The sequence below is a fragment of the Diabrotica virgifera genome, chromosome 1, assembly GCF_917563875.1.
Source record: "Diabrotica virgifera virgifera chromosome 1, PGI_DIABVI_V3a".
Lineage (NCBI taxonomy): Eukaryota > Metazoa > Arthropoda > Insecta > Coleoptera > Chrysomelidae > Diabrotica > Diabrotica virgifera.
In genome coordinates this window covers 206,407,921-206,426,108 of record NC_065443.1, presented here as the reverse complement: position 1 = coordinate 206,426,108, position 18,188 = coordinate 206,407,921, and the positions used below count along the sequence as shown (strand labels likewise).

General features: G+C 35.3%; 1 protein-coding gene across 2 annotated transcripts in view; it reads left to right on the top strand.

The window, feature by feature from the left end:
• LOC114336446 (acyl-CoA Delta-9 desaturase) overlaps window positions 1–16,842 on the top strand; it is a 154,422-nt gene extending 137,580 nt beyond the window's left edge. For both annotated transcript variants that reach the window (XM_028286807.2, XM_028286810.2), the window contains 2 exons: window positions 2,950–3,338; window positions 14,115–16,842. In XM_028286807.2, coding sequence (XP_028142608.1) covers window positions 2,950–3,338; window positions 14,115–14,433 — 708 coding nt within the window. In that variant the 3' untranslated portion in view covers window positions 14,434–16,842. The remainder of the gene's footprint in view (window positions 1–2,949; window positions 3,339–14,114) is intronic.
• Window positions 16,843–18,188: the final 1,346 nt, after the last annotated feature.

Sequence of the window (18,188 nt, the reverse complement as noted above, 5' to 3'; positions counted from 1 at the left end):
TGTCCACTCTTTCGACTGTTACTTGGTTTCTGGTGTATACCAGTGAATCCATGTTTCGTCGACGGTTATGAAACGACGTAAAAACTCCTTTGAATCACACTTAAATAGCGTCAAACACTGCTCTGAAGTGGCTTATTGTCTGAAGTAAGCAAACGCGGCACCCATCGCGCCGACACCTTTCTCATGCTCAAAATTTCATGCAGGATATAACCTATGCGGTCTTTTGAGATGCCTACTGTGTCAGCTATCTCGCGCACCTTCAGTCGGCGGTCTGCCAATACAAGATCGTGGATTTATGTCACGTTATTCTCCGCGGTAGTCATTTTCGGGGCACCTACGCGTGGCTTATCAAAAACCGGCGTTCGTCCACGTTGAAACTCATTAAACCAATTTTTGACAGTTGCCATCGAAGGAGAAGAGTCGCTGCACACAGCATCCAAGCGCTCTTTGATTTCGCTGCGTGATTTCCCTTCCAAAAACAAGAATCGAATCACCGACCGATTCGATGCTCTTTTTCCATTTTATTAAAATACGCGGACACACTGACTTTCACACGCAATCACAACAATACTATAATTTCGGTTTGGCTGAAATTTTGACATTAACCCTCTACGAGAACGCATTAAATGACAGTACACTTCATTTGCGATTGTGGCGCTATCCGGCGGAGAGGCTAAGTACTTATCGGACTGCCCTAGTATACCTATACACCACTTAAAATCTATTATCTACACCCTGTTTTTAAATTAGGAAGAGTAAACTCAAAAGACAGATTCATACCCAATAATGTCACTAGAAAAATCCCAGTTTCATCTTCATTTTTGGTTATAATGTTTTGGTAAAAATTTGGTAATTTTGGTAATCCATAAATATTATATTATACTAATACGTCGGCGTCGCAGGGAACTTGCACATTTTTTTTTATTACATAGTAATGTTCAGTTTTGTATAAAAATGAGATTTCCAAAATTTCACGCTTCAAAAACTCATAATAACTTGGAAGTACAAATTTAAAGTCTTCGGTATCTTAAAATAGGTCAAACGGCCCGTGACGTCACTCAGTTTAACTATATGGTTCCGTTTATGGTTATAATTAGGTATATTCTTCTTCTTCTTCTTAGTTTATTGGTCTCCACCTATTTTGGTAGACCTCGTCGCGAAATAAAGGAAAAATATTTATATTCTATTAACATTTATGGTATGTCGTTGTAATAATATATACCAGTTTGTTGACATTGGAGTTTGATATAGTTATTGAAGGAAAGGAAAGAAGGTTTACTACGGAAAATAAAACCATTTTGTAAAAGTACAGTTTTCTATGAATAGTTCAAACGATCAAAACACTTGTAACGTCAAATAAATGTATTTTCTACTGACGTTTATAACGTCCAATTTAAAATTCTGTTTACTTTGTTGGAAAAATGTAAATGTACAAACGAATGACGTCACGACGCGTTTTAGGCCACCTGTTTTAATTTGAATTTTTAATCGCCTTTGGGGGCCAAACGAAAGACCTAGAAAAATTGTTTACCTTTGATGCATGTTTTAAATTATGTTCTGTTGTGATTTATAACATTTTTTTCGAATTTAAAAATTTATGCAAGTTCCCTAGCGTCGCTAACTATTTCTAAAATCAATTTTTTTTTCAACAGAAATCACAAAAAATCGCCAATATACCTATCTTAATTAAAATATGAATTTTAAATGTCAGTAGCGTCAAAAATTCATAGATGTCAATAGTTTCAAAATTTCATAATTTAGTGTAGTAAACTTGCCTACTGTTAAACCAATTACAAAGAAGCATGCAAGCAAGCAAGTAAATTTGAATTACTCCTCCTCCTTTAAAAACTAGGTATAGTTCGGTCTGGCTTATCAGGCCAGTATCTTGCCGCTGAGCTACGGCTGTCCATTGGGTACCTTATGGTAGCTCGCTTCTCTTCTATTTTAGGTACCTTAATTATTAATTTTATTGCACCGTGCCTAGAGTTGCGATGTATATGTCCAAGATGGGCTGTTTTTATTCTTTTTATTGTTAATAATAATTCCCTCTCAATTTTTGTTTTTCTAAGAACTTCTTCATTTGTTATATTTTTTACTAAATTAAGTACCACATATAAGTCTGTTCATGTGTATGCAATGGTTTAAATATAATATCCTTTTCATATGTCATTTTCAACGGACACTATTTTTTATCTATTCTACCCTGATTGATGCTTCTGATTTCCATTACTTCCATTACATATTATGGTTCTTCTGTTCAAGATATTGTCATGTATAATATAGTCTCTTTGGTAGCTTGTTTAAAACAACGAAACTTTTTTCTGATAGAATTATATTTATCTGTCCTTTCTGTTGTTGTGTTCTTCTAGATCATATTTACCATATCCCGTTTTTAAACTAGGAGGAGTAAAGTCAAAAGACAGATTCACATCCATAATGTCACTAGAAAAATCACCGAACACATCTTTTTTTGGTTAGTCATGTGGGTCTTCGACGGTTGTCCATGATTATTATATTATACTAATACGTCGCTAAAGAGTTCTGAAAACAACTGTATTTTTAATTTAAAAGCAGACTAAAAATCTAAACATTAAAGGAATAACGAGGAAAACACAAAAAATCGCCGATATAACTTAATTAACCTATGAAATGCCAATAGGGTTAAAATTTCATAAATGTCAATAGTGTCAAAATTTCATAACAGAGGAGTAAATTTGCCTGATATTGGACTAATTACAAACAAGCACTACGGCGCGGTAAATTTAAATTATTCCTCCTAGTTTAAAAACAGGGTATAGTTGTAGAAGTATAAATAAATAAAACTTAAGTATAAACTAAAAAGTGGTTTGAATTTATGAACGTAACATAGTTTTTATTAATAAAATGTGATCTTAGTATGCTTTATTATCAAAATAAGTCATTTTACTAATATGTGTTAATAATTTTCAGAACTCAGTAATAGAATGGTCCAGAGACCACAGAGTACATCACAAATTCAGTGAAACCGACGCAGATCCGCACAACGCCAAGAGAGGATTCTTCTTCGCTCACGTTGGTTGGCTACTCTGTCGCAAGCATCCCGAAGTCAAGAGCAAAGGCAAAGGAATCGACATGTCCGATCTGGAACAAGACCCCATTTTGGCTTTCCAGGACAGACACTATCTGATGCTCATGCCTATAACCTGCTTCGTGATTCCCACCATCATACCAATGTACTTCTGGAACGAAACTTTCTTCAATGCTTTCTGTGTCAATATCTTCAGATATGTATTCACCCTGAACGCTACCTGGTTAGTTAATTCTGCTGCACACATGTGGGGTGACAAACCTTATGATAAGTAAGTACAAACACAAAAAAAAATACAACTTTTACCTCTTTATGAAACCAGATCTTATTATTGTTCTAAGAACTCAGACCATTTCAAAAATTTAAAGCTTTCTTTTATCTCGTTCACCATTTAGGTACTTGTTTCATTGAATCTTAAAAAAATTATTGCTCAAATATACAATACAAAAGTGAAGATTAATGTTCAGTTGCACCAACAAATAATCGATTGGTTTGGATTACCCTTTTATTTTATTTTAAAATATAGTTGTCAAAAAACTGTCAAATTAAAAATAGAAATTTTACCTATCCTCCCAAAAAATATGAAACTTTAACCTTTTTCGAAAGAAAAAGAAAAGTACATATTGTGTTATTATATTTGATGGTAAAAAATTTAATATTTTTCGGGAGAATCCTTAAAATTTCTGTTAATTGACAGTTTTTTGACAATTACTATATTTTAAAATAAACAGGCAATTCAAATCAAAAAATCAATCGTTTATTTGTTGGTGCAACTGAGCATAAGAAAGATGTCTTGACTGGCGACTAATTATTTCTAATAACGAGTTATATTAGGGTAGAATGGTGTTATATTAGGGTTTAGGTGGAGTTATATTAGGGTAGAATGGTGACAAGATTAAAACGGCTCAAAAAAATCTCATCTAAACATAATAGATATAAAGAAACACACTAACCCAGAAACTGAAAGAAAAGTACTAACTCAGAAACCGAAAGAAAAGTACGAGAACAACTAAAAACGGAAATAAAGGGCATTAACGAGAACACATCGGACATAATAGAGATTGTTCTGAAGCTATTTCTTTGTGGCATTTATGTCACTAATTATTCTAATCGGGAAATAAGCCACAATTTAACTTGAAAAAATGATTTTATTGACGTTTCGACTTCCACCTCGGATGTCGTTATCAAGATAAAAAATATTAATAAATTAAACAAAAATGTTGTTGCTTAGTAAAAAATTCTTCTAATAATTAAATTTAATCTGCCTCATTAATATGGGCAATTCAGACATATATTGTACATTTTAAAGTAAGAGACTTTAAAATGATATTGTTAATATGAATGAGTCAGATTAAATTGAATTATTAGAAAAATTTATTTAATAAGCAACAAAATTTTTGTTTAATTTATTAATATTTTGTATTTTGATAACGACGTCCGAGGTGGAAGTCAAATCGTCAATAAAATCATTTTTTCAAGTTTTTAAATTGTGGTTTATTTCCCAATTAGAATAGTTAATTACATAATAGAGAGATGGGAAAAATCGAGGGAGCTGCTTTAACAGCATGTGCGACTTTATTAAAGCATGACAGACAGAAAACGAAAGAATGGGTGTCTGATGAGATAATAGATGATGGACGAAAGACGCAAATTCAATAATAAACATACAGAGAAATACCAGCAAATCCGCAAAAACATATAATTGCTTTCCAACAAATGTAGAGAAATGGAACAATACGAAAGTAAATACGACAGTTACAATATGTGTAAAAAATAAACTCAATGACAAGCAAGAACAAACTCAATAAGTTACCCAACAGTATATATGTTATAGTCAAAGCCCGAATTTCAGGCACTCCTAGGTTTGACTAGGCAATCCTCAGGTCTGACTGACGGTCTTAGTCAAAGCCCGAAATAAATTACAGTTTCGGCCTTTGACTAGTCAAACCTAGGAGAGACTAAGTTGGTCAGGCAAAGGTCGAAATTTAATTTTATGAAATCGGGGTTTGACTAGTCAAACCCCGAGCAGCTATTAAAATGTCGTAATTTGTTAGATTAGGTTTAATAGAACGTCATATTTTGATTGTAATGTTTATTATCCTTATATTGTCGTAATTAAAATAAAAAAATTAGTAAAAAATGATTAACCATTTTCAATCAGAGACGGGTTCCCAACCAGAGAAGGTTCCCATTGTTTTCATTCTGGTGGGATATGCTATATGCCATTAGAGTGAAAACTTAGTCTTTTAAAAAAATTAGTGTTTATTCTCGCATGTTGAGGCATTATGGCATTTAGAGTTGCACAATACGTTAGACCTTTTACATTTACATGGTTTTGAAGAGCACTTCCTATTGCAGTGGTATTTTAAAAATCCTTGTCCTTCAAATTTAGAATCTTTTGTACTAATTTCCCTTAACACAGCTTAACGTCTGGAACATCTTCGAAATTAGGAAAATTCTCTTTGCTTTCTCTTATTTGATTTCTTGAAAAAAAGTGTGTTTATTGTTCAGTATTTCGTACCAACTATATATAAACCGTCAATTATTATTTTATCTTGTATGATACCCAAAATATTTCGAGCATCTCCTTGGCACGCGTTCAAGCATGCGTTGTGCACAGACAGAACAGATTAAAATAAATAAAGGAAATGCGATTGAAGGTCTTCATGCCCAGGCTAATGCTATTATGAAACAATTAAGTGAAAAAAATGTCCTCCAATTTCGATCGGAAAAACTGTAACAACATACCTATCCCCAGCTTTGACAGAGCCAAAGAGGATGCTCGAAATATTTTGAGTAGCATACAAGATAAAACAATTGACGGTTTGTATAGAGTTAGTACGAAATACGGAACAATAAACAGACTTTTTTCAAGAAATCAAATAAGAGAATGCAAAGAGAAATTTCCTAATTTCGAAGATGTTCCAGACGTTAAGCTGTCTCTGTCTCCAAGAGAAATTAGTACAAAAGATTCTAAATTTGGAGGACAAAGATTTATAAAATTCTACTGCAATAAGAAATGCTCTTTCAAACTACGTATGTCTAAAAGGTCTAACGTATTGTGCAACTCTAAATGCCATAATGCTTCAACATGTGAGAATAAACACTAAGTTGTTTATTTTAATTACAGCAATATAAAAATAATAAACATTAAAATCAAAAAATGACGTTTTATTAAACCAAATCTAACAAATTATGACATTTTAATAGTTGATCGGGGTTTGACTAGTCAAACCCCAATTTCATAAAATTAAATTTCGACCTTTGCCTGACCAACTTAGTCTCTCCTAGGTTTGACTAGTCAAAGGCCGAAACTGAATTTAATTTCGGGCTTTGACTAAGACCGTCAGTCAGACCTGAGGAGTGCCTAGTCAAACCTAGGAGTGCCTGAAATTCGGGTTTTGGCTATAACATATATATATATATATATATATATATATATATATATATATATATATATATATATATATATATATATATGTTCGGAAAGATTTCCGCGGTCAGGTAAATGAAAATTACTAAGTTCTCGGGAAGAACCGCGTTGAGAATTTATAACTCGACGTTTCGGCACCCTTTTTGGAGCCATTATCAAGAGGGGTATGGTTCCGTTCGAGTTCGGGGTCTCAATCTGCCTACTCCCCTCACTCGTGACGTACCAGTAGTGTCTTGTTCTCTAGGAGAACGGTCAAGCGGCACTGAGGTCTCAATCTGCCTACTCCTCAGTGTCGAGTGACGACCTGTCTTCGCCTGTGTAGCTCCTTTTATACTCTCAGTGCGCGCGGGAACTGTATGCGCGGGAGAGGCCTGAGTGGGATCGACTGACGTGGGGATTCGCCGAAGCAGCGGTCGCCATGTTGCCGGCAGTCTTTTGGCGTCATCGCGTGTGTTTAGGCTGTGAGGGCGTTTTTCAATTTCGATGGCTTCACGGATGATTCTCGATTTTAAGGAGCGGACAGGGGCGATGGTTTTTGCTTTCTCGAAATCTATTTGGTGACCTGTCTGAATATGATGTTGGGCAAGGGCTGAAGTAGTGTCGGAATGTTTTACAGATATGGAATGTTCGTAGATACGGTTTTGGATTCGTCGGTTTGTCTGTCCTATGTATGTCCGTGGGCAACTGGAACAAGGTATCTCGTAGACACCATGGTCTTCATTGGGGATTTGGTCTTTTACGGATCTGACAAGATTGCACAACTTGGAGTGAGTAGTGAAGACGGTTTTGATATTTAGAGGGGTAAGAATTCTACTAATCTTGTCAGTGACACCTTTGATAAAAGGTAGAAAGATTTTGGGTTGATCGGGCGGCAAGTTTTCTTTATTAGATGGAATGGGATTTAGATGTTTCTGAATGCTCCTATTGATTTGGGTTTTATGGTAGCCGTTTTGTAAGAGTGTTTGCCTTATTGAATTTATTTCAGATGGTCTGTGATTGTCGTCACTAAGCCTTATAGAGCGAGAAACAAGAGTGTTGACAACTGAACTGAGTTGGGCGGGGTGATGATGTGACTGGGCATTGAGATACCGATTTGTATGGGTGGGTTTTCGGTACACGGAATAGGAAAAACTGTGAGGTGGCTGTTTTTGAATAAGTACATCAAGGAATGGTAAAGACTCCTCAGACTCAACTTCCATCGTGAATTGAATACTGGGGTGTATTCCATTCAGGTGGGAGAGGAAGAGATCTAACGTATCTTTACCATGGGGCCAAATGACAAAAGTGTCATCAACGTACCGTAACCAGCAAGTGGGTTTGAGATTTGATGATGACAGGGCTATTGTTTCGAAATGCTCCATGTAGATATCAGCTATTACGGGAGAGAGAGGGGATCCCATTGGGGCACCTTTGATTTGACGGTAGAATTGATTTTGGAATGAAAAGTATGTGTTAGACATGCAATGTTTTATAAGAGATAATGTGTCTTGGGGGATTTGATGTTTGGAGTCCAAGATGGAAATGGTTTCATCAATAGGAATGTTGGTGAATAAAGAAACAATGTCAAAACTGACTAGAATATCTGAGGATGAGATAGAAATATTTTTCAGAAGATCAATGAAATGGAAAGAATTTTTGACGAATGACAAGGCGTTTTCGGCTAGTGGTTGTAGGGATGAGGCGAGATGTTTTGCCAATTTCTGAGTGGGGCAATTGTATGCACTGACGATGGGTCTTAGAGGAACGTTGGGCTTATGAATTTTTGGAAGTCCGTATATTCTTGGAATTCGGGACGATTTTTCTCTGGGTGTAAGAGATTTTTTGATGTCTGGAGGTAGAGTGGACTTATTTATGATAGATTTGGTCGTTTTTTCTAGATAGGTAGTGGGATCGTTTGGGACTCGTTTGTATTCTGTAGAATTAAGAAGTTCGGACATTTTGTCGAAATAATTAGAAGTGTTGAGAATGACGGTGGCATTACCTTTGTCTGCCGGAAGGATGACTAGCCACACTCATCGCTCATCAAAATCCACAGCCACCTTCAAATCAACAACCTTCTACTGTTGTACGCAATTTCTCAGATGTTAACATATCCGATTCAGCTACCAAAGCTCTGTCTAAAGGCTTCAATTTTTCTGTCACTCCTCTTTCAATCCCAACGGAGAAAATTATTTGTCAAACTGAAGAAGCTATTTCTCATCTTCCTTCCGACCAAGCCGAAATTGCCAGACAAGATGTCGCCAGAATTCTCCGTACTTCCAAACCCCCACCGACAAATATCAGTCTTTCAGAAAGACGTGCCCTTAAAGAACTCTACAACAACCCTGACATCGTCATCCTTCCGGCAGACAAAGGTAATGCCACCGTCATTCTCAACACTTCTAATTATTTCGACAAAATGTCCGAACTTCTTAATTCTACAGAATACAAACGAGTCCCAAACGATCCCACTACCTATCTAGAAAAAACGACCAAATCTATCATAAATAAGTCCACTCTACCTCCAGACATCAAAAAATCTCTTACACCCAGAGAAAAATCGTCCCGAATTCCAAGAATATACGGACTTCCAAAAATTCATAAGCCCAACGTTCCTCTAAGACCCATCGTCAGTGCATACAATTGCCCCACTCAGAAATTGGCAAAACATCTCGCCTCATCCCTACAACCACTAGCCGAAAACGCCTTGTCATTCGTCAAAAATTCTTTCCATTTCATTGATCTTCTGAAAAATATTTCTATCTCATCCTCAGATATTCTAGTCAGTTTTGACATTGTTTCTTTATTCACCAACATTCCTATTGATGAAACCATTTCCATCTTGGACTCCAAACATCAAATCCCCCAAGACACATTATCTCTTATAAAACATTGCATGTCTAACACATACTTTTCATTCCAAAATCAATTCTACCGTCAAATCAAAGGTGCCCCAATGGGATCCCCTCTCTCTCCCGTAATAGCTGATATCTACATGGAGCATTTCGAAACAATAGCCCTGTCATCATCAAATCTCAAACCCACTTGCTGGTTACGGTACGTTGATGACACTTTTGTCATTTGGCCCCATGGTAAAGATACGTTAGATCTCTTCCTCTCCCACCTGAATGGAATACACCCCAGTATTCAATTCACGATGGAAGTTGAGTCTGAGGAGTCTTTACCATTCCTTGATGTACTTATTCAAAAACAGCCACCTCACAGTTTTTCCTATTCCGTGTACCGAAAACCCACCCATACAAATCGGTATCTCAATGCCCAGTCACATCATCACCCCGCCCAACTCAGTTCAGTTGTCAACACTCTTGTTTCTCGCTCTATAAGGCTTAGTGACGACAATCACAGACCATCTGAAATAAATTCAATAAGGCAAACACTCTTACAAAACGGCTACCATAAAACCCAAATCAATAGGAGCATTCAGAAACATCTAAATCCCATTCCATCTAATAAAGAAAACTTGCCGCCCGATCAACCCAAAATCTTTCTACCTTTTATCAAAGGTGTCACTGACAAGATTAGTAGAATTCTTACCCCTCTAAATATCAAAACCGTCTTCACTACTCACTCCAAGTTGTGCAATCTTGTCAGATCCGTAAAAGACCAAATCCCCAATGAAGACCATGGTGTCTACGAGATACCTTGTTCCAGTTGCCCACGGACATACATAGGACAGACAAACCGACGAATCCAAAACCGTATCTACGAACATTCCATATCTGTAAAACATTCCGACACTACTTCAGCCCTTGCCCAACATCATATTCAGACAGGTCACCAAATAGATTTCGAGAAAGCAAAAACCATCGCCCCTGTCCGCTCCTTAAAATCGAGAATCATCCGTGAAGCCATCGAAATTGAAAAACGCCCTCACAGCCTAAACACACGCGATGACGCCAAAAGACTGCCGGCAACATGGCGACCGCTGCTTCGGCGAATCCCCACGTCAGTCGATCCCACTCAGGCCTCTCCCGCGCATACAGTTCCCGCGCGCACTGAGAGTATAAAAGGAGCTACACAGGCGAAGACAGGTCGTCACTCGACACTGAGGAGTAGGCAGATTGAGACCTCAGTGCCGCTTGACCGTTCTCCTAGAGAACAAGACACTACTGGTACGTCACGAGTGAGGGGAGTAGGCAGATTGAGACCCCGAACTCGAACGGAACCATACCCCTCTTGATAATGGCTCCAAAAAGGGTGCCGAAACGTCGAGTTATAAATTCTCAACGCGGTTCTTCCCGAGAACTTAGTAATTTTCATATATATATATATATATATATATATATATATATATATATATATATATATGTATAGTGATGGAAATCTTATCTCGGAGCCATCAAGGATATCGGAAACATGGAAATTCTACATATAAAAATGATCAGTTATATGGAGAAGGAGAAACAAAACCTTATCTCCTTACATCAAAGGTAGAAGATGCCATTGCAGGACTAAAAAACACCAAGACAAAAGGTTCGGACCATGTATACACTGCGGAATACTAAACATCATAAAGCAGACAAACAATTCCTTGATAATCTAGTTGGACTTTTTAACAACATATTATATAAAAGCGAGAAAATCCCGGAGTATTGGCTGCTGTCGACATTTGCTACAATCCCGAAGAAACCAAATACCTAACTCTGTGATTACCACCGACTTATATTCTTGATCAGTCACATGACTACACCGTTCACCAAGATCATTCATAGAATAATTACGATAAATGTGAGTCAAATATTGATAGATCTTAGTTTGGCTTTCAGAAAGCACTTGGAACTAGAAAAGAAGTTTTCACTCTCCAGGTGCTGATACAGCAGTGTAGAGACGAGTGGTAGCGTGGGTTAGTTTTATGTAAACTGGTTGCTTATCCGACTTATATCCTGTATCCTCTTTTGTGATTAACACATTCAGAGCTGTTGATGTTTATTATAAATTTATTCAGTGGTTCTGGTCCGTGAGGTCAAATGGAGAACACATTATCTACATAACTTCTCCATATTATGGGTTATTGGTCACAATGTTATGTTCGAATTTCTACATGAAAATATCTACTAGTAAAGATGAGATAATGGCTAATCCAAAATCTTTGTTGATATGTAGTAAGATAATATGTCTGTGCAGAGTGTTAGTAGCTGCTTTAAACTTATACATTCAGTTTGGTTTTTGTTATTACTGTATCGTCCCTCTCTCATTTATGGCTTATTATTGAGCCTAGTGTGTGTGTGTGTGTGTGTGAAAAAATGGCTTGGATGCGGGTCCGTTAGCCACAGATTTTTATTTTTATTTTTACCTCAATTTATTAGTTTTGTTATATTCCCACCTATCTGACTCAAATGACTATATTTGTTTCTTTCAAGTAGTTTATGAGTAATTTAAATATTTCCATTTTATGACAACTTAGTAGATATTCTATACTAATTGGAAAATGAACTTGTGTTTGTGGTAAATTGTAATACAATTGATTTATATATATCTCGTTAATTTTGCATTCAAAGAAAATATGGTTCAAATCTCTAATCGAAACATCACAAAAACAGACTGATGAATTAACTATTCCTAATTTGTGCAGATGTGCCTCATATTTTCCGTGTCGAGTTTTTAATCTGACGATAGTAGAAATATCTTGCTTTGGCAGGTTATACTTAAATATGTATTCAGGTGGCGGAGGAAGTTCTTGATGTAAAGAAAAATATAAATTTTTTGATATGCTTGAAATATTTTTCCATTGTTTTTTCCATATTTTATTTATTCTATCTTTGACGTCATTTATTGCATCTGTCGATAAGATCTGAGTTAGGATCTCACCATTTTTTATTGCATCTTTGGCCAACTCATCCACTTTCTCATTACCCAGTATACCGGCATGCCCTTTCGCCCATATAAATACTACTTCCACTTTAGACAAATTATTTTTATATTACATAAAATTTTTGATTTGTATGAATTAAAATCCGTGTTTTGAATTGCATATATTGCAGAGCTGGAGTCTGTTATTATCACAGCTTTTTCAATATTATTCTCTTTGATCCATTCTAGAGCTTTTTCGATGACTATAATCTCACCTGTAAAAATACTACTAATACTAGATAATTTATAATTATTATGTTGATGGGTATTTTGCACATACATAGCACATCCTACTCCTGTTTGATTTTTAGAACCATCTGTGTAAATTACTGTATAATCCACAAAGTCGCTCAGTATAGATTTTACTAAAATATTATTTAAATGATTTGATTCTGTATATTTAGGAATTATGTATGATTCTTGGTTTTTTTATCAAAGTTTTATACGGAAATTTATAAATTGGTAATAATTTACTGTTGTGTAAATCTGTATAATTCCTGGTTTCAATGAATGCATCTGTTAGTGGTGGTGAATTTTTTATTCTCCAATATTTGCTAGTTAAGTTTTCCATGTTTAATAAAGCCAGACTTGTTAAAAGGTCTGACTCAGTGTTTCTTAGCTTTATGCAGTATTTTTGAGCTAAAAATTGTCTACGTTATTTAGCCTAGCTCTTATTATTTTTAAAGTTTTCTCCAATAGTCCAATGACACATTGGTGAAAAGGCTGGTGATATCGAAACTAACTAGCATATTATTGGGATTGTAATCTATCGCTGCTATTTTTGGCAAGAAATGTGAGTTTGTTTTTTTTTGTAAATGTTGTGTTGTTTGCTGAGGGCTGTTCTATGTCTAGGAAGAATTTTGACAGTTTGTTACAAGAAGAACCCTTGTTGTTGTATTGGTCTGAGGGTTACTTTATTTGTGTAATTTTTGTCCATATAGGTATGGGTCCTCCTAATGCAATGGAGTGTTAGTGTTCTTCTTCGTTTTATATATTCTGCTTTCCAGTCGTGTGTATGGATTATTTTTGAAGTTATACTTCTTTAGGCACGAGGGTGAATTTTTACATTCCCTGGTGCATGCGCACACCGACAGTATGGTATTAGTCGCTACATCTTTTAAGTTATGTAGCGCACATAAGGTGTGCGTGAAAAGAATATATTATTAGTGTTTTTAGTAAATATATTTATTATAATTTTTATGTCTGTGCATTTGTCTTCCTCCTTATAAGTATTATTAAAAATGTTTATTTTCAATTAATGTATCTGTCACCGTGATTGTAATTATGTCCGAGAAATAATCGACTGAATATAAAAGCGGTGGTAGCTGATCGGTAGAGCATTCGCCTAGGGATCGAGAGGTCCCCTGTTCGAATCCTGACAAAGTCATATCTTTTTTTTTTAATTTTTGGTATTCTTTTTGTTCTTTCTAAAATTAGTTTAATATTTAAATACAATACAAAAAACTGTTTAAAGTAGATAGGTATATTGATTTCGTTGAAATCATAATATGAAGTTAGATTATATTATAATAGAAGTATAACTTATTACGTGCGTACAAAGTACACACACATTCTTTTTTTAGTTTTACTTTTAGTGTAAGGTCCATGTGTGACCAATTCTTGGATTTTTCCTGGTATTGACTAGAGTGGAAATCGAAACGTCAAATAGCAAATATAACATGTAATTTTTATTACAATCGATTGTGACTTACAATAGTTTCAGAATCATACAATTACTTATGTTTTTTTTTCGTCTTATTTCAGATTCATTAACCCTTCCGAAAACGTCTCTGTTTCGGTCTTCGCCTTAGGTGAAGGCTGGCACAACTACCACCACACCTTCCCATGGGACTACAAAACTTCCGAATTAGGCAAATACAGTACCAATTTTTCATCAGCCTTCATTGACTTCTTCGCCAAGATCGGCTGGGCTTACGATCTCAGAACTGTCTCCATTGACATGATCAAGAAAAGGGTACAACGTACCGGAGATGGAACCCACGAAATCTGGGGATGGGGAGACAAAGACCAACGTAAAGAAGACTATGACGACGCCACGGTCTTGTACAAAAAAGATTATTAATACGAATGCTAGTGAATGATAGTGAAACAATATATAGTAGTCGTGAATGTAGTAAACACTGAAAATGTTACTAAAATTTTTGAGTTGCGTCCGGATGTTACTTGTACAATTTGGAATTTTTACTAATTTTATTAATAGTTTAGCATTTAAAAACTTTTGATAGAACATCCGGTAACGCTGAGACATGAATCTCAGAACACAAAAATTGTAAGTAATATATGTGTAGTTACATAGAACCTTGATATTTTCATGTTAAAATTTGAAATAAATATATCTTATTTATGTAAAGACTTTAACGACTACAAATTGTGTGTATCTGTGACAAAACCCTAAGTTATATTGAAGAGACTGATAAAAAAATCGTAAGTGACTTGCTCTGAACGAGTGGTAAAACTAAATGGTAACTTATCCAGCCATGTATGTTTGAACTGTTTCATCGTCTGCCGGCAGACCAGTGATTTGATTTGGAACACGAATTTTGGTCTTTGTATACCTAAATCATTTAGATTTGCCACTTAAATTTTTAAAAATTGATGTGAATCAAAATAAATAATCAATTTATTACTGTTGGGTACAAAACACACTTAGTTTTGCGTACGCATCTTATACAATACTTTCATGAGATTTTTACACTGTTTAAAATATTATAGACCATATCTTGAAATTTGGAACTCCATATGATAAGTTGGTCTTCTTCTCTCGTACTGTTCGTTAAAAATCAGTTTTGCTCCCTAACTTTTGATATGTCTTTAATCTAAAGGTGGCAGGTAGATTTTTTGCTTTTTGTTAATTTTTAGCACAGGTTCAAGACACTCTGAGGAATTTACGTAGGAAAGAAGAAGTTTTCTGAGCTAAACCACCTGTATAACTTCACATAATGGATAATGTTAAGAAATTTAAATGTCAACACCATGGGCGCCCATATAAAAAATTTCAGGGGGGGGCAGACCTGAAGATTTTGCACATTACATTTTGTACACTATGGATAACAATATATAGTTTGAAGCACCCGAAAAGCTAGGGGAGCTACGGCCCCCCCTGCTCTTGGGTATGGGCGCCTATGGTCAACACCAAAAATAACGGCCAATAAAAGGCGAAAAAAATGGCAGCTTTGATAAAGTGGTTTCGTGCTTTCTTCTTTGAACGACAACGGTTCCTTTCCGTTTAAGACCTGTCGTTTACTTATTGCGAGGTGGTTTTGCTTTCAATCATAGTAAATTTTCCGGGGATAAATAATAAGCTAGTTTTCACCACTTGTGGACGCTTCTCTATTCCCTCTAGAGAGGTTCAGTGTCTGAAAAGTTTGAAATTTGAAGTATCAGTTACGATAAGATACCTATGTAGAAACCTCATTTTTGAAGATAGCTTTGAAGAATCAAAAATTTAATTGCAATAAATATTATAATTTTTCTACAAGAAAAAAAAACAATAGAAAGAGTATAACATACTAGTTATTACGCCATATAGACTTTGTTATCCAACTTTGCTGATATCATTACCGTATCTAATAAAAAAATCTATTTTTACTACTTAATATCACATTTCCTGATGCAATATCCGAGAAACGAAAAATTACCCAAGATAATAAATTGATTTTGCTCTACTTAAGAACATAGTGGCTGTTTTAAAAATATGATGTTAATATTTTTGGAAATTGTGTCCACCTTAGTATATAATTAATACTACATGTACCAAATGATGGCCACAGACTATTTTTCGTTTTCTGTCTGTCCTAACGTCCATCTACTAAACGTGAAAGAGTTTGGTAGATGGCGGTAAAAATGCCATGAACTTATTTCTGTAGAAAATGAGGCTATTGAATATGTTGTGAGGAAATAGGCAAGTGTATGATTGCTTACGATTGCCAGACAAATAAGGAAGACTAATCTAGAATTCTTTTCAAAATAGAAAAAAAGACTAATCATTTTTAACTGCTACAAAAATATCATTTTGCATAGTATAAAAATATAAAGACGATTTTAAATGAAAATTAAGATTATATTGAATTGATTCAAAACAGAATATTTCGATGAATTTACACTTGAATAAAAAAGTTTTTTATTGGAAAAATAATCTGTGACCTTATAATATACCAGTAAATCATCAATGTGAATATATTTTCATGTAAACGTGATATTTAGTTTCTAATGTTTAGCTGTCTTATAAGAGAAAGATCTATCGGTTTTTCGAGAGAATAATAGAAAAACTGCACAGAAATGTACAGAAAAAGGTTGTGTAGGAAAGTTTTAAAAAAGTTTTCTCGGAAAGAAAGATTTGTTCTTTATCGGGCGGTTTAGTGGTATTCAATTGTTAAATTTTTATTTATATCTATCTCTAGTGGTGGTTAAGTAATCATAGACGTTTTTGATCATTTGTACTTTTGCCTAAATAGATTTGTTTTTAAAATTACTTTGTTTTTTATTCTTGCTGTTTGTTTTTGTACTTACAAGCTTCTACAATCAGATTTAATGAGTCCTGTTTTGGGTATGGACCGAGTTGTTATCGTTATACCCATAATTAACTTCGTAGAGAATAAAGAAAAAAAGAGTTTTATCTTCTAAAACAAAATAAAAACATATCATTATCATGGACAAAAATATGTAATATTTTGAAATTATAATATGGAGTGAAATTGTTTGGGCTGCAATGCAATCCTTAGCCCTCCCAGGGTCGTAAGAATAGGATTTCTTTTCCAAATGCGACGTTTCACATAAATGCTCGATCGAAACTAAATCTCTATAAAATCCAATACTCTACACCTTGTCCAGGTATGGTACAACAGCTGCACAAGAAGAAGACATCAACAGGTTCTATGGTCGTCTAGAAGAAACTGTTCGCGCTATTTCGAATCGTGAACTCGTCATAATTTTAGGAGATTTTAACGCCAAAGTGGGGTCATCTACTGAAAATATTGAAGGAGTCCTGGACAAAAATGGACTGGGGCAGAGAAATGAGAATGGCTACCGTCTAGTGGAGTTCTGTGTAGAACAACATCTTACAATTACAAACACATTATATCAACATCATCCACGGAGATTATACACATAGCGCAGCCCAGATGGACGAACAAGGAATCAAATAGACTACATCCTAATAAGATCAAGATCGAAGTCGTCGTCCATCAACTGTAAAACATATCCTGGCGCAGACTGTGGAAGCGATCATCAACTCCCGGTATTGAACGTTCGACTTCGTTTTAAAGTCTCCAAAAGAAGACCCCAGAGAAAAGTCATGTCTCTAAATCCATCAAAAATGAATGACTTCCAACAAAATCTAAAAGATACTCTTTCTTTAGATCAAGTAGATAGTGACCCTGAGAGCACTTGGATCTATCTCAAAGATAAGGTAATCGAGGCTGCAAAAGACTGTGAGGCAGCGGTTTCCACTGGCCGTAAGCCATGGATATCCGATAATACGTGGACTGTGATTCAACGCAGAAAATAACATAAAACTAGATACGGAACAAACGATGAATACAGAGCGTTATCGAGAGAAATCAGAAAACAGTGCCGCAAAGATAAAGCTGATTACATCTCTCAAATATGCAGAGAGATAGAGGAACATGGCTGTCGAAATGAACCGAGGGATTTATTCCAGAAGATCAAACTCCTTACCAGAGAATTTAAACCTCAAACGTGGTCTGTAATAGATAAGGAAGGTAATTTAAAGACCGATACTGATGAAATATTAGAAACATGGCGAAACTACTGTGGCGAGCTATATAAAAATATCAAGGTATCAGCAGAAAATCAGTG